Source organism: Eucyclogobius newberryi, unplaced genomic scaffold (genome assembly GCF_026437365.1).
Source record: "Eucyclogobius newberryi isolate DKJ021-1_F unplaced genomic scaffold, fEucNew1.0.hap1 SCAF_13, whole genome shotgun sequence".
NCBI lineage: Eukaryota > Metazoa > Chordata > Actinopteri > Gobiiformes > Gobiidae > Eucyclogobius > Eucyclogobius newberryi.
Genome location: NW_027315757.1, coordinates 25,616,449 through 25,634,226, shown reverse-complemented (window position 1 = coordinate 25,634,226; position 17,778 = coordinate 25,616,449). Strand labels below are relative to the sequence as shown.

Here is a 17,778-nt window from a genome sequence, read left to right as displayed (position 1 = left end):
TCAATAATAATTAGAGGTGGGTAGTGTGACCAACCTGTGTAAATAAGTATGAGTAACGTTACTTTAATATAATATTACTCCAGTAGAAGTAAAAATGTAATGGCTCAAATAATGTAATTAAGTAAGAGTAAAAAAGTGTTTGGAGAAAATTTGGAATGTTTAGACGTAAAATGCATTTAAAAGCTGATTTATAATAATAATAATAATAAATATAGCCGCAAGCGGCAATGATCGGCCCTCGCCACGCCGCCGCCACGCCGCCGCCACGCCGCCGCCACACCGCCGCCACGCCGCAAGAGGAGGGGGCGCTAACGCGCCCCAATTGTCCTTTTATTACGCCTACTGCTGAATCTGTGACGCTGTCACATCTTCTCCCCTTTGTTTTACCATCAAAAAGCAATTTTATTTTGAATTCTTGGCAAAATGTGCGGCTTTGCCGCACAGACACCGTGACTCTTTGAATGAAAATGTGGATAACTTTTGATGGTCTTGAAGATGAGTCTCACCAAATTTCAGGTTAATAGGGCTGACGCCCTGGGAGGAGTTTGTGAAAGTCTAAAGTGTAAACATGTTCTGGCGATTTCCCCATTGGAATAACATGGAAGGTTTCGGTCATCGTTACGGCAACGCCATAACAATTATGACATGAGTCATTGACTTTTTTGATGGGGATGCTAAAATTGAGTTGTGTGTCAAATTTCATATAATTTCGCAAAACTAAACATTTAACCTCCATATAAAATCTGTAGGGGGCGCTGTGGCGCCAAATGAATTTATTTCACTTCAAGTGGGTTTAGGGCAAAGAGTTTAACAACTGATTCTAATTTGACGCAATTCGGACTTTATCTGCGCAAACGGCAGAAATTTTAAATATGGGAGATTTCTGAAATTCTAGCTACAGTTTGCGGCTTCGCCGCACAGAGACCGTGAGAGGTATCAATGTAATTTGGATAACTTTTGATGTCCCACTCCTCAGTAGCATTTTCACCAAATTTCAGCTTTTTAGGGCCAACGCCCTGGGAGGAGTTCGTAAAAGTACGACGTTTGGAAAAACTCCAAAATCATGTTTAGCCATTTTTGAAGCAATATGGCCGACATTTGGTTGGGCGGACGGCGTTGCCGTAATAATATTTTTTACTTCTCTTGTCACCATCTACCTCTGCGCCAAATTTCATGATTCTACGATCAGATTTTTTTTGGGTCATTTCCCATCTCTCAATGCATTTTTGGTACATTTGGGGGCGCTGACGCGCCAATTTTTTTTATTTTAGAAAAGGGAAATAGCCAGAATGTAGAGAGGCACGATTTTTAGAGGTGTGCAAATTTTTGTGACTTTTCGTCAATGTTCACTGGGTGAAAAATAGGGGGGTTGGTCCCGAGAAGAAGAAGAAGAAGAAGAAGAAGAAGAAGAATATTAAAGCCGCAAGCGGCATCCAACGGCCCTCGCGGGCCGCCGGCCTTCCGACTCTGCTCTCTGCATTTTACAGAGTTGGCGCTAACGCAATTGTCTAAGAACTAAGACAGTGACACATTGGACATGTACAATGCTGTGCTTAACCAGTGCAAATGAACACAAATGTCGGTCAAATGTGCAGCTCCAGCGCACAGAGACCGTGACACTTGGAATAAAAATATGGATAACTTTTGATGCTCCGCTTGTGTAGATGATTCTCCCCAAATATCAACTTGATCGGGTAATCGCCCTAGGAGGAGTTCGTTAAAGTGTGAAGTGTAAAAATGTGGTCATTTTAGAGATTTTGCGGTTTCCCCATAGGGATAACATGGGATGTTTCTGTCATCGCTACGGCTACGCTTTACCAAATATGACTTTGGCTCCCATACTTTTATTTTGGGGATGGCAAATGAGAATTGTGTGCAAAATGTCATGTCATTTGGAAAAACTCTTGTTTATAGGCCACTCTGAAGGCCAAATAGTCCAAATTCTGCGAAAAGTTTGCGGCTCCGTCGCACAGAGACCGTAAATGTTATCCATAAAATTTGAATAACTTTAGATGCCCCACTTGTCTAGAGGAGGTACACCGATTTTGAGATTGGTGAGCCAAACGCACTAGGAGGAGTTTGTTAAAGTGTGAAGCGTAAATGTGAACATTTCAAGGATTTGGCGTTTTTCCCATTTGTGACAGTATAATTGCAGCTCCACGGCACAGAGACCGTAGCACTTAAAATCAAAATATTGATAACTTTTGATGCCCCGTTTGTGTAGATGATTTCCCCAAATATGAGCTTGATCGGGCAATCGGCCTAGGAGGAGTTGGTGAAAGTGTGAAGCGTGAAAATGTGGTCATTTTAGAGATTTCGCTGTTTTCCCATTTCTGACATATATTTGCGGGTCCGCCACACAGAGACCGTAGCACTTAGAATCAAAATATGGATACCTTTTGATGGCCCGCTTGTGTAGATGATTTTCCCCAAATATGAGCTTGATCGGACAATCGCCCTAGGAGGAGTTTGTTAAAGTGTGAAGTGTAAAAATGTGGTGATTTGAGCGATTCTACGATTTTCCCATAAGGATAACATGGGATGTTTCTGTCAACGCTACGGTTACGCCGTACAAAATATGACTTTGGCTCTCATACTTGTATGATCAGGATGGCAAATTAGAATTTAGTGCAAAATGTCATGTCATTTGGAAAAACTCTATTGTTTATAGGCCACTCTGAAGGCCAAATAGTCAGAATTCTGGGAAACGTTTGCGGCTCCGTCGCACAGAGACCGTAAAAGTTATCCTTAAAATTTGGATAACTTTAGATGCACCACTTGTCTAGAGGACGTACACCGATTTTGAGGTTCGTGGGCAAAATGCCCTAGGAGGAGTTCGTGTGAAAGTGTGAAACATAAAAATGTGGATATTTGAGAGATTTTGCGGTTTTCCCATAGGGATAACATGGGAGGTTTCTGTCATCGCTACGACTACGCCGTAAAAAATAAGGCATTTGTCTGATTGGCTTTTGTGATCGGGACGGCAAAATAGAATTTTGGGTAAAGTTTAGAACATTTTGGTAAAACAAATTTTTGACCTTCAATGTTAATTTAAAGGTCACTCTGTAGGGGGCGCTATCGCGCCCATTTCAATTTTGTCATCATAAACTGGTCCAAACTAGAAAGTTGAACAACTGATTCAAATTTGGTCCTAATCGGACTGGTTTTGATCAAATGGGAGCAATTTTTAGATCTGCAATATTCCAAAATAAATTGTCCAACTTTGCGGCTGCGCCGCACACAGACCGTTAAAGGTATCTCAAAAAATTGAAAAACTTTAGATGCCCCACTTGTCCAGAGGACGTACGCCGATTTTGAAGTCGGTGGGCAAAACGCCCTAGGAGGAGTTCGTCAAAGTTTGACGTGAACAAAATGACTAACACAGCGTATTTTCATTTTCAAAGGAAGATGGCGGCCATAGGGTAAGTCTGGGGGCGTGGCCACAATGATTTTTTTTTTGTCCTCACGAGAGGAATGCGTGTCCCGAATTTCGTAGCTTTACGACAAAGTTGACCTCGGGGCGTCTCCCATAGGCGCAATGTATTTTGACTTTTGTCGGTGGCGCTGTCGCGCCATTTTTTAACGAAAAAAAAAATGGCCCAGAAAAAACAAAATTTTTCGCCGATTCTGAATTTTGGGCAAAGTTTGGTGAGTTTTTGAGCATGTTCAGGGGGTCAAATTAGAGATCAAAGCGCTGAAGAACAAGAAAAATAATAATAAATATAGCCGCAAGCGGCAATGATCGGCCCTCGCCACGCCGCCGCCACACCGCCGCCACGCCGCAAGAGGAGGGGGCGCTAACACGCCCCAATTGTCCTTTTATCACGCCTACTGCTGAATCTGTGACGCTGTCACATGTTCTCCCCTTTGTTTTACCATCAAAAAGCAATTTTATTTTGAATTCTTGGCAAAATGTGCGGCTTTGCCGCACAGACACCGTGACTCTTTGAATGAAAATGTGGATAACTTTTGATGGTCCTGAAGATGAGTCTCACCAAATTTCAGGTTAATAGGGCTGACGCCCTGGGAGGAGTTTGTGAAAGTCTAAAGTGTAAACATGTTCTGGCCCCATTGGAATAACATGGGAGGTTTCGGTCATCGTTACGGCAACGCCATAACAATTATGACATGGGTCTCATTGACTTTTTTGATGGGGATGCTAAAATTGAGTTGTGTGTCAAATTTCATATAATTTCGCAAAACTAAACATTTAACCTCCATATAAAATCTGTAGGGGGCGCTGTGGCGCCAAATGAATTTATTTCACTTCAAGTAGGTTTAGGGCAAAGAGTTTAACAACTGATTCTAATTTGACGCAATTCGGACTTTATCTGCGCAAACGGCAGAAATTTTAAATATGGGAGATTTCTGAAATTTTAGTTACAGTTTGCGGCTTCGCCGCACAGAGACCGTGAGAGGTATCAATGTAATTTGGATAACTTTTGATGTCCCACTCCTCAGTAGCATTTTCACCAAATTTCAGCTTTTTAGGGCCAACGCCCTGGGAGGAGTTCGTAAAAGTACGACGTTTGGAAAGACTCCGAAGTCATGTTTAGCCATTTTTGAAGCAATATGGCCGACATTTGGTTCGGGGGACGGCGTTGCCGTAATAATATTTTTTACTTCTCTTGTCACCATCTACCTCTGCGCCAAATTTCATGATTCTACGATCAGATTTTTTTTGGGTCATTTCCCATCTCTCAATGCATTTTTGGTACATTTGGTGGCGCTAACGCGCCAATTTTTTTTATTTTAGAAAAGGGAAATAGCCAGAATGTAGAGAGGCACGATTTTTAGAGGTGTGCAAATTTTTGTGACTTTTCGTCAATGTTCACTGGGTGAAAAATAGGGGGGTTGGTCCCGAGAAGAAGAAGAAAGAAAGAAAGAAAGAAAGAATAATATTCCGATGCGAAAACAATGTTTCCCATTTTTCAAATATCATAAACTATACATTTTCGGAAAGCGCTCGCGCTTTCCTACCTCATGGTGTGGGTCCCTGGTCACTGACGGGTACTTTCGATAATTTTGAGTGGGCTCCGCCCACTTTGTGTTTTTGGCCCTCTATACAGTAATAATGTTCAATTTTTGCATTACATGCTTATATGCACGGAACATGCAAGAGATGGGGAACGTATTCGTGAGCTACTTAGCGCAAATGAGTGCTTTATATGGGGATGACGACCGCTTCGCGGTCGTCATCCCAATGTAAAGTGCTCGTTTAGTGCGAACTTTTGCACGGGCTTCGCCCGTTTACAACGGTAATGTTCCATTTTCCTACAACTAATTAGTATGCACGGGGCGTGCATGAGTGGAGGAGTGCGTTAGTGAGTGTTTGGAAGTGGGCGAGCGCTTCGCGCTCGATTTCGTGCACACTACGTGCGCACTTTCGCAGCCGTGCTTCGCACGGCCTTACGAGATTAATAGGCCTCTCGCCAGCTTGTGGCGCTCGGGCCTAAATATAGCCGCAAGCGGCAATGATCGGCCCTCGCCACGCCGCCGCCACACCGCCGCCACGCCGCAAGAGGAGGGGGCGCTAACGCGCCCCAATTGTCCTTTTATTACGCCTACTCCTGAATCTGTGATGCTGTCACATCTTCTCCCCTTTGTTTTACCATCAAAAAGCTATTTTATTTTGAATTCTTGGCAAAATGTGCGGCTTTGCCGCACAGACACCGTGACTCTTTGAATGAAAATGTGGATAACTTTTGATGGTCCTGAAGATGAGTCTCACCAAATTTCAGGTTAATATGTCTAACGCCCTGGGAGGAGTTTGTGAAAGTCTAAAGTGTAAACATGTTCTGGCGATTTCCCCATTGGAATAACATGAAAGGTTTCGGTCATCGTTACGGCAACGCCATAACAATTATGACATGGGTCTCATTGACTTTTTTGATGGGGATGCCAAAATTGAGTTGTGTGTCAAATTTCATATAATTTCGCAAAACTAAACATTTAACCTCCATATAAAATCTGTAGGGGGCGCTGTGGCGCCAAATGAATTTATTTCACTTCAAGTAGGTTTAGGGCAAAGAGTTTAACAACTGATTCTAATTTGACGCAATTCGGACTTTATCTGCGCAAACGGCAGAAATTTTAAATATGGGAGATTTCTGAAATTCTAGCTACAGTTTGCGGCTTCGCCGCACAGAGACCGTGAGAGGTATCAATGTAATTTGGATAACTTTTGATGTCCCACTCCTCAGTAGCATTTTCACCAAATTTCAGCTTTTTAGGGCCAACGCCCTGGGAGGAGTTTGTAAAAGTACGATGTTTGGAAAAACTCCATTTTTGAAGCAATATGGCCGACATTTGGTTGGGCGGACGGCGTTGCCGTAATAATATTTTTTACTTCTCTTGTCACCATCTACCTTGGCGCCAAATTTCATGATTCTACAATCAGATTTTTTTTGGGTCATTTCCCATCTCTCAATGCATTTTTGGTACATTTGGGGGCGCTGACGCGCCAATTTTTTTTATTTTAGAAAAGGGAAATATCCAGAATGTAGAGAGGCACGATTTTTAGAGGTGTGCAAATTTTTGTGACTTTTCGTCAATGTTCACTGGGTGAAAAATAGGGGGGTTGGTCCCGAGAAGAAGAAGAAGAAAGAATAATATTCCGATGCGAAAACAATGTTTCCCATTTTCCAAATATCATAAACTATACATTTTCGGAAAGCGCTCGCGCTTTCCTACCTCATGGTGTGGGTCCCTGGTCACTGACGGGTACTTTTGTTAATTTTTTAGTGGGCTCCGCCCACTTTGTGTTTTTGGCCCTCTATACAGTAATAATGTTCATTTTTTGCATTACATGCTTATATGCACGGAACATGCAAGAGATGGGGAACGTATTCGTGAGGTACTTAGCGCAAATGAGTGCTTTATATGGGGTAAAGTGCTCGTTTAGTGCGCACTTTTGCACGGGCTTCGCCCGTTTACAACGGTAATGTTCCATTTTCCTACTACTAATTAGTATGCACGGGGCGTGCATGAGTGAAGGAGTGCGTTAGTGAGTGTTTGGAAGTGGGCGAGCGCTTCGCGCTCGATTTCGTGCGCACTACGTGCGCACTTTCGCAGCCGTGCTTCGCACGGCCTTACGAGATTAATAGGCCTCTCGCCAGCTTGTGGCGCTCGGGCCTAATAATAATAATATTTTTAGCAAAAACAATATAGCCGTTTCCACTATAACAACAAATTATACATCGTTTGAAAGCTCTAAGCCTTCCCGATGCCGCCATGGGGTGGAATCATCATTACGAGCGCTTACGCGCTCGTCACTCCCTATTCCGTCGGGATGCCCCGCCCACTCCCCATAGACTTCCATTGATTTGAGCAGATACAAGCATGGCCCATGCCTTCGGCATGGATTCTCGCATACGGGACGATGCCAGGAGGGTTTTTGAAGGAATGCAGCGCTTCGCGCTGCTGTTGTCAACAATTAGTGAATGGGCTACGCCCATTCACTAATTGTTGACTATTTCTGCTGCGCTGACTATTTCTGCTGCGCCCGCATGTTTGGTAAGACAGATGCAACGCTGCCTTCGGCAGCGTTGCGGGAGCAATAGGCCCTCCGCCCTGCTGGGGCTCGGGCCTAATAATAATATTTTTTAGCAAAAACAATATAGCCGTTTCCACTATAACAACAAATTATACATCGTTTGAAAGCTCTAAGCCTTCCCGATGCCGCCATGGGGTGGAATCATCATTACGAGCGCTTACGCGCTCGTCACTCCCTATTCCGTCGGGATGCCCCGCCCACTCCCCATAGACTTCCATTGATTTGAGCAGATACAAGCATGGCCCATGCCTGCGGCATGGACTCTCGTGTACGGGACGATGCCAGGAGGGTTTTTGGAGGAATGCAGCGCTTCGCGCTGCTGTTGTCAACAATGAGTTATTGTTGACCATTTCTGTCATAGCAGGAGTAAGTATGCATGATCCATGCCTTCGGCATGGGCTAGTTCACTGTACTTGCCAGGGGCGATGGGGTACCAGTTGCAACGCTGCCCCTGCTGGGGCTCAGGCCTAAATATTCAGATGCGAAAACAATGTTTCCCATTTTTCAAATATCATAAACTATACATTTTCGGAAAGCGCTCGCGCTTTCCTACCTCATGGTGTGGGTCCCTGGTCACTGACGGGTACTTTCGATAATTTTGAGTGGGCTCCGCCCACTTTTTGTTGTTGGCCCTCTATACAGTAATAATGTTCAATTTTTGCATTACATGCTTTTATGAACGGAACATGCAAGAGATGGGGAACGTATTCGTGAGCTACTTAGGGCAAATGAGTGCTTTATATGGGGATGACAATGTAAAGTGCTCGTTTAGTGCGCATTTTTGCACGGGCTTCGCCCGTTTACAACAGTAATGTTCCATTTTCCTACTACTAATTAGTATGCACGGGGCGTGCGTGAGTGAAGGAGTGCGTTAGTGAGTGCGCTCGATTTCGTGCGCACTACGTGCACACTTTCGCCGCCGTGCTTCGCACGGCCTTACGGGACTAATGGGCCTCTCGCCAGCTTGTGGCGCTCGGGCCTAATAATAACTTTTATTTATATAGCGCTTTTCAGTGACCCAAAGACGCTGAACATATATAAAAAAAAAGGGGGGGGTATTTACAGACAGGGGGGGACAACACGTACAATACACATTAATATACAGATAAAATGAACAAGACAGAAGAAGTAGAGAGAAAAAGATGGGGATGTAACAGGGGGTAGAAGAGTAGGCAATGGGATATGGTATGTGCACAGATTCTGATATTTCCAAAAACTCAACACAACAATGGTAAAAAGACATTTCTATATCCGTAGGTGGAAGAAGTGCAAATGTGATGATAATAATGATAATGTTGTTCACTTGAAACTTTTGTCACTTGTAGACTTACTCACAGGTGGATGAGTATTATTACTGAAACAAATCGTAAAATTACTCTGGAAAGTATAGATTCTTCAAGTAAACTATTAACTAAATAGGACAAATTATCAAAATATGGTTTATACACAACAACAACAACAACAACAACAATTATGATCATGATTATTATTAGCACTTGTAATGATTTGAATTTCCTGTGTCTTTTCCAGGCCGTTGGAGCGTGGGTGGAGGAAAGCCAAAGAGGGGGCTCCCATCCCGCCGAAGGTGCCTCTGCGTCAGGAAGTCATCAGCACCTACGGGCAGCGGCGTGGACAGAGGATCGGACTTCCAGTGAAGAAACTGTTTGCTCGAGAGAAGCGGCCGTACGGGCTCGGGATGGTGGGGAAACTCACCAACCGGACGTACCGCAAACGCATCGACAGCTACGTCAAGCGGCAGATCGAGGACATGGACGACCACAGGTACAAACGCGTCGATTTACTGTCCATAACTTACCATTGAATTGAGTTAAGACGCGTTCATTTGTAAATACTAAACTAGGGCTGCAACTAACGACTATTTTGCTAATTGGTTAGTCTAGCAATAATTATTTCAATTAATCTATTAGTTGTATATACGATTTTTATATGACTAGTAAACGATAAGTTGACTAGATGAACTAGTTATGAATCGATTGCTAACTTGTTTCAGCCCCTATACTACATATTAATAATTGAGTGTATTTTACAGGCCTTTTTTCACTTACTGGATCACCTCAGTCCATTTACTCATCACTATTTTGGCCATTTGCATCTATGGTTTTGCACCTGTGGGTTTTTCCCAACACGAGACTGTTGATTCTGTAAGTTTACTAGTCACTATCAGCGAACTGACAAAGTATTGATGTATAATGTGTTGATTTCATATATTGTATTGTATTTCTTTTAAAGGTTTTAAGAAACAAAGCTGTGTATGAAAATGTCAAGTTTGTGCAGCAGGAGAACTTTTGGATTGGGCCTAGTTCGGTGAGTAAATTGTCCATTAACAACCACAATTACAAACGACTTTATGTATTTATTTTCTGACCTGTCTAATTGAAGTCAACACAATTTAACATTTTATTTACAACAGTTTTAAATCATTTCTTAACAAGGCCCATATCAGGATTACACCAGATCTAACCCGGCTCAAACAGGGACTAAACTTGAACAAATTCAGTCCAAAACCAGAACAAACTCTAAATAACACTTCCTCCCAAGCACCACGTTTTAATACGTTAAATACTGTTTGAGAATCATGGCTCGTGCGCACATTTTTCTGTTGATTTTTTACAACAACCGTCTTTACTTAAGAGTTTAACCGTCTCTTACAGGAAGCCCTAATCCACTTGGGGGCCAAATACTCTCCGTGCATGCGTCAGGATAAGCAGGTGCACGATCTTATCAGGGAAAAGAGAGCGCTCGAACGCAACTCCGCCTGCTGCGTGCGCAACGACCGCGCCAGCTGCGTCCAGACCACGGAGGAGGAATGCTCGGTAACGTCAGCCCGCTTTTTAATTATCTGAATCCTCACCTCATTAACTCGCTGCAGATTAAACACTGAGTGCCTCTCTCGTGTGCTGGATTCGCAGAGTACGCTCGCGGTGTGGGTGAAGTGGCCTATGCATTCCAGCACTCCACTTTTAAACGGGAAAGTCAGACAGCATGGCTCAGTCTGCCGTCAGGATCCAAGGTAATTTAATATCACCTAGAATATATTATTTTCTCAACTAGAGTTCCATTGCAAAAGCAGATATGTCCATTTGGAAATATTGTCAAGAAGTATTTTCCTTTTCAGTTGCATCTTCTACAGATATAATGTGGATTTTGTCAAGGAGGGATTCAAATCAAATCAAATCAATTTATTTTTGTAAGGCCCAAAATCACAACAACAGTTGCCTCTGAGGGCCACAGGGAGAAATGAATCAACAATGTCTGTGGTGGCGATGGAGTCAGACAATGTCTGTGGTGGCGATGAAGTCAGACAATGTCTGTGGTGGCGAGGGACGATGTCCCAGGGTCCTCTGTCCTTAGACTCTCCTTCTCGGCCAGGAAAAACTACAAAAAAAACCTCTTTGGGAAAAAAGCGTAGAAACCTGGAGGAGGTCCAGTGAAGGAGAGATCCGACTCTCACAGACGGACAGACGGACACGAGGAGACTGGAGCTGGACCCACTCTTCAGGCAGAAGAGGGACCGTCTGAGTCGAGCTGGACCCACTCTTCAGGCAGATGAGGGACCGTCTGAGTCGAGCTGGACCCACTCTTCAGGCAGAAGAGGGACCGTCGGAGGCGAGCTGGACCCACTCTTCAGGCAGATGAGGGACCGTCGGAGGCGAGCTGGACCCACTCTTCAGGCAGAAGAGGGACCGACTGAGGCGAACTGGAGCCACTCTTCAGGCAGATGAGGGACCGTCCACACAGGGCAGGGACCACTTCACCAGGGGAGGGGCATCTGGGTCCACAGGTCCTCAGGAGTGAGAGAAAGAAAAGAAGGCGGTGAACAGTTTGCAAGTGGAATCAAAAAATAAATATTGTTTGATAGCATAAGTAGTCAGAAGAAGAAGAGGATAGTGCTCAAGCTGTCATACTTCCTCCAGCATAGTTACTCCTAGGGCAGCATAGCTGAAGCTGTGGGTTTATCTTTCTGTTCCTAACTACTCTGACCATAAGCGATTTCGAAGAGGAACGTTTTAAGCCTGGACTTAAATGAAGAGACTGTGTCAGCATATTTAACATGGGTCGGGAGCTGATTCCATAACACAGGAGCTTGGTAGCTAAACGCTCTACCTCCTACAGTACTTTTAGAGACTCTTGGCACCACCAGAAGGCCAGCATTCTGAGAGCGAAGAGCTCTGTTTGGATGATATGGTTCTATAGCATCTTTGAGGTAGGATGGGGCCATGTCATTTATGGCTTTGTAGGTCAAGAGTAGAATTTTGAATTTGATTCTGGACTCGACGGGGAGCCAGTGAAGAGACTTCAGCACTGGCGTAATGTGCTCTCTTCTTTTTGTTCCTGTTAGTAATCTTGCTGCTGCGTTTTGAACCAGTTGAAAGCTTTTTATGGAGCTTTTAGGACACGCTGCAAGCAGGGAGTTACAGTAGTCTAATCTAGTCGTTACAAATGCATGGATAAGTTTTTCGGCATCACTTTTAGGCAGGATTCTTCTGATTTTGGCGATGTTGCGCAAATGGAAATAGGCTGTTTTACAAGCTTGATTTATATGAGCTTTAAATGAGAGCTCCTGGTCAAATAAGACTCCAAGGTTTCTTACAGTAGAACTGGAGGCTACACTGACATTGTCCAGTGTGACTATCTGCTCAGATAGAGCGTCTCGTAGATGCTTAGGGCCAAGCACAATGACCTCGGTTTTTTCAGGGTTAAGAAGCAGGTAGTTTAGTGTCATCCAGGTTTTTATCTCCTTCACACAAGTACTAAGTCTGTCTACTTGATCGCTCTGATCAGGTTTCATTGATAAATACAGCTGAGTGTCGTCTGCATAGCAGTGGAAGTTAATGTCATGCTTTCTGATAATGTTGCCTAATGGCAGCATATAAAGAGTAAACAGAATTGGACCGAGTCCCGAACCCTGTGGCACACCGTAAATTACTTTAGAGCTTGGTGAGGAGCTCTGGTTTACATTAACAAATTGGAACCTATCAGATAGATAGGATTTAAACCAGCTGAGGGCTGTTCCTCCAACACCTACATCACATTCTAACCTCTGCAGTAGAATGTTGTGGTCGATGGTGTCAAACGCTGCGCTGAGGTCCAACAGAACCAGGATTGAGACCAGTCCATCGTCAGCGGCTAATAACAAATCATTTGTGACTTTAACTAGTGCAGTTTCAGTGCTGTGGTGGGCTCTGAACCCTGACTGGAAAACTTCAAATAAGTTATTGTCCTGCAGGTGGCGACAAAGCTGTTTTACTACAACTTTTTCAAGGATTTTAGAGACGAAGGGAAGATTTGAAATAGGTCTGTAGTTTACCAATAGGTCGGGATCTAGATTAGGCTTTTTCAGAAGAGGTTTAATGACTGCATGTTTGAAGGACTGTGGAACATAGCCACTTTCGAGTGAAGTATTTATTATATTAAGAATAGAGTCTATAATTAGGGGAAGAATGTCTTTGAGGAGTCTGCTTGGAATGGGGTCTAGGACACAAGTTGAGCTTTTAGAGGACATAATGGCTGAAGTTATCTCTGCTTGATCAACAGCTGTGAACCTTTCTAGGTTTACAGGTGGATTTATATGGGACGTTAGATTTACAGCTTGGGCTAGTTCAGGGCTAATAGCGGGGGTAATTTCATCTAATTTATCTCTGATTGTTTTTATTTTATTGTTAAAAAATAGGAGGAAATCATCAGAGCTAAGTGTAGCTGGGATTGAGGGCTCTACTGCACTGTGACAGTTTGTTAGCCTAGCTACAGTGCTGAAAAGGAATTTAGTGTTACTTTTGTTGACTTCTATTAGATTTGAATAATATCTGGTTTGGGCCTTACGCAGAGCCTGCTTATAGGGCAGCAGGCAACTTTTCCATGCTTTTAGGGATTCTTCTGTGTGAGAGCGACGAAATAATCCCTCTAACTTTCTAACTCTTTGTTTATGTGAACGCAGTTCTTGGTTGTACCATGGGGAGGCGCGCTTTGGCCTAATGACCTTCTGTTTTAACGGCGCGACAACGTCAAGAGCAGACTTCAGAGAATTCATGGTCAAGTCGACACATTGATCACTTAAACTGGGACTAAAACTGTTCTCATCAGGATCACATGACATGTCACTGAATATTGGCTCTATTATTTCTTTGAATTTTGAGATAGATTTTTCAGATATTGTCCTTTTCATTATAACTTTATTTTGTGGGACTGGGTGATCTTTAAGAATAAACTGAAAGGTAATTAGGAAATGATCTGACAATATAGGGTTTTGAGGGAGGACACTGAGGTCACTAATCTCTGTTCCATACGTTAGGACAAGATCCAGAGTGTTCTTGTGAGTGTGAGTCGGTTTATTTACATTCTGAGTGAAACCAATGCTGTCTAACAAGGCGCTGAAGGCATTACTGAGAGCGTCATCACTCATGTTCACGTGGATATTAAAGTCTCCAACTATAACTATTTTATCCCAGGCTAACACTAAGTTTGATATAAAGTCAGAAAACTCTGTTAAAAACTCTGAATAGGGACCAGGAGGTCGGTAGATAACTATGAACAAAACTCCTTTTTGGTTTTTCATATTTGGACATGTGATTGACAGCATAAGGCTTTCAAATGAGTGAAATGCATTGTTAGTTTTAGGGCTCATGAGTAGGCTTGAGTGGGAGATCACTGCCACACCACCACCTCGGCCTGTGCTCCTGGCAGTCTGAAAGTTAACATGGCTGGGTGGGGTGGACTCATTTAGTCTGACGTAGTCGTCTTGTTGAAGCCACGTTTCAGTTAGAGCTAGAAGATCTATGTTATAGTCACTAATTAATTCATTAACTAAGAGCGATTTGGAGGAAATTGCTCTAATGTTTAGCAGTCCACATTTTACGTGTTTATTCATTTGTGTATTTGTGATTGTTATTTTCCTTAAGTTATTTGGTCTGACGCCTGAAATATTTTTTCTGAGATGTGACTTTTTGGCATTATTTGTACGAGGGACACGAGGGACACGAGGGACACACACAGTCTCTATCTGTCTTGAATCTGAACACTTCACATGTAACAGAACGGGCGAGAGTTCAGCGACAGAGGAGCGTCTTGAACTGCTGCTCTGCACCTGGGGCTCATCCCTAGATGGTCACTTAACACGACTAAGACTATCGGTCAAATTCCGAACTAATAGGGATGTACCCTCCGAAGTCGGATGGATGCCATCCCTGCGTATGAGCCCGGGCTTTCCCCAAAACGCACTCCAGTTATCAATAAAGACAACGTTGTTTTGAGGGCACCGTCTGGATAACCAGTTGTTGAATGCTGAGAGACGGCTGTACAATTCAGCATTGATCCGATTGGGCAGGGGACCAGAAAATATTACAGTGTCCGACATCGACTTCGCTAGGTCACACACCGCGGCTACTTGAACTTTGAGCACCTCTGATTGTCTCCGCCGGACGTCGTTACCGCCTGCGTGAACCACGACTCGCCGGAAACGGGTCCTACTCCGCTTTAAGATCCTAAGGTTTCCTTCGATGTCACCCATTCTGGCCCCCGGGTAACACCTAACGCTAGCAGCTGGCAGCTTCACGTCTCTAACAATAGAACTCCCGATTACAAGAGTTTCTCTCGTGTGTTCAGCGGGCGTGTGATCGCTGAGGGGAGAAAACCTATTATAGACGTGAAGCTCACGGCGCTCTGAGGTTCGGCGCTTAGCGCCTTGTCCCCTCCGAACTGTCACAAAATGGTCCCTATTCTGTTCCTGGTCTAGTCCCGGCTGCACGGGAGACGCTGAGGATTGAATCTTATTGTTGTTTAATAAACAATATATAATCTTGATTGCCATATGCAGAGTAGGGGAGTCACAATATCGAGTTTTAGCGCCATAATTATTGTGAGAAGAAACATCAGTGAAAGTCAAATTCTTCATTTTCTACTTAATACATACAGAATACATTACTGTTCTATTAGTCTGTGACCAGTTTTACAAAATCACACTTTCTGAATGCAAAAGTAAAGTCAACAGCCACATAAAACGCACAAAACATGTAGGTTTGCTTTTTTGAGTATTTGATGTATGTAACATGTACGGTATATTTTTTTATTTCAATTGTATTTATTTTTTTAACACAGGGAAAAATCTCAATACGAGCAACTCTTTTTCACGAGTTCCCTGTTCAATACAAAACTCATAAAACAAACAGAACTGAAAACCTTGATTGATTAAATTCTATTCTAAAATAGTACAATATAATATATTAATTATATTGTGGCCTGAATAATCAAGATTATAGATGAACCATATCATTTGGCACTACTAATACAGAGTAAACAACTGTAAGCCTTCAATTAGGTTTTTAAAATGGCACTTATTTGCTTTTACAAAATTTAATGTATAAAGCAGCAGGAGTAAGTTTGCTCTTTTTTTTCATACTTCTTTTCAGTCATTATTTACCTAAAGGTGCACTTGAAGATGTTCAAGTGCACCTTTAAATTTATGGGATTTTTAGATGTCGACTTTGATGTTAAAAATGCAGATTTTAATGTTTTGTCTGCAGGATATGTCTAGAGCCTGCTTCTGTGTCGCCGCACGAATGGCCAGATGACATCACCAAATGGCCAGTAAGTTTGGTTTTCACTTTACAAATACGTCTCTTTGCATTCGATACCCGACGTTTACGATATAATCAATATTGTGAAGTCCTATGTCGTTATTAATTCAGTTTTTCTTGAACGGTGTGCTATTTTTGGTTCAAATGAGCTCACATTTCCTGGACCACCTTTCAAAACCTTAAAGCACGACAGGTTCTCAGTTTTTTCTAATTATTGTTCGTTTTTCAGTGGGATAAGACATATGGTAAATGTCTGTCATAGTTTTACAACAGTCAAGTGGCAGTTTGTGAGGACAAATCTAACTAAATAAAAGTGGACAATTTCAGAAAATAGAATCCTTCATCAATAAGCGACATCCCATCGAAAAATTCGGGGACAATTTCCACGCAACGGACAACATTTTTGAAAAGTTTAAACATGAATTTAACCAAATAAAGCCATTTCAAGTATTATTATTATTTGCCAAATCATAACTATGGGTGAAGTGTCTGGGGAGAAGGAAATCTGGGAGTCCCTGCTTACACTGCTGCCCCCGCTACCCGGCCCCGGATAAGCGGAAGATGGTGTCATTTATATACATTTTTGGCCCTTGTTTACTGTATGGTTGCTAGGTAACAGTTGTGGGATTACCTCTATGTCCCATCTGCTGTGGAAGTAACATAATGAACGTCATAAAAATGGTCGAACTGGAGTCAAATTGGTCAAATCTTTAGTTAAATGTTAAATAAAATGACGTTCACTACATTCTAATCTGACCGTTCATACGCATTTAAACATTACGTGACAGACTTTTTGCTTTCCGTCCCAGATTTGCACCAAGTACAACACAGGGAACCACACCAACCTGCCTCACATCGACTGCGCCATCACCGGGCGACCGTGCTGCATCGGAACCAAAGGGAGGTGAGTGGACGTGCAGGGCGAGCGTTTCATCTCACACAGAAGAGGCGTCCTGCTCACCAAATAATGCCACATATCTCCACTCTTAAAGGTGTGAAATCACGTCTCGAGAATATTGTGACTTTATGAAGGGCTATTTTCACGAGGAGGCCACTCTCTGCTCTCAAGTAAGTCGCTTTCCTTTGGACTCAAGCCTCAAGTATAACATGTCTGCACTTTGTGATGAATTTAACCGACATTTCTCATCTGTCGGATAATTAAACCTGATTTAAACACATTTAAAGACACGTTTTTACACATTTTGTTTGGATAATATTGTCCGACTATTGTTGTCATGAAAAAATGTATATTACTTTTTGTCCGTTTCATCTACCTCTTATTAAAACAGAAACATATTGCTGTTATTATTTTCAACTTTTCTTGCCCCACTAGGGAAATTAGAAGAACTGAAAAATGTGCAGCACCTGTCAACACATAGAAACCATTTAAAGAAACATACACAAAACAAATATTATATAGAAGGTGACATCCTAATAAGCAAAAGAAGACATATATAGAATGTATTAAACACAGAGACACGTTTTCCACATATTATATTGTATTTTAAGATAAGATAAACTTTATTTGTCCCACAATGGGGAAATTCTAGTGTTGCAACACAGAAGTATAATAATAAAAACTCAGAAAAAAAACTCTTATAATCTTATATAATACTTAATAATAATAACACT

General features: G+C 42.6%; 1 protein-coding gene across 2 annotated transcripts in view; it reads left to right on the top strand.

Moving 5' to 3' along the window:
* The window catches only part of rhbdf1a (rhomboid 5 homolog 1a (Drosophila)), a 69,322-nt gene that overhangs the window by 47,064 nt on the left and 4,480 nt on the right, over positions 1 to 17,778 (top strand). For both annotated transcript variants that reach the window (XM_072443061.1, XM_072443060.1), the window contains 8 exons: positions 9,086 to 9,337; positions 9,606 to 9,717; positions 9,806 to 9,880; positions 10,228 to 10,389; positions 10,486 to 10,586; positions 16,093 to 16,156; positions 16,956 to 17,050; positions 17,139 to 17,214. In XM_072443061.1, the coding sequence (XP_072299162.1) occupies positions 9,086 to 9,337; positions 9,606 to 9,717; positions 9,806 to 9,880; positions 10,228 to 10,389; positions 10,486 to 10,586; positions 16,093 to 16,156; positions 16,956 to 17,050; positions 17,139 to 17,214 (937 nt within the window). The remainder of the gene's footprint in view (positions 1 to 9,085; positions 9,338 to 9,605; positions 9,718 to 9,805; positions 9,881 to 10,227; positions 10,390 to 10,485; positions 10,587 to 16,092; positions 16,157 to 16,955; positions 17,051 to 17,138; positions 17,215 to 17,778) is intronic.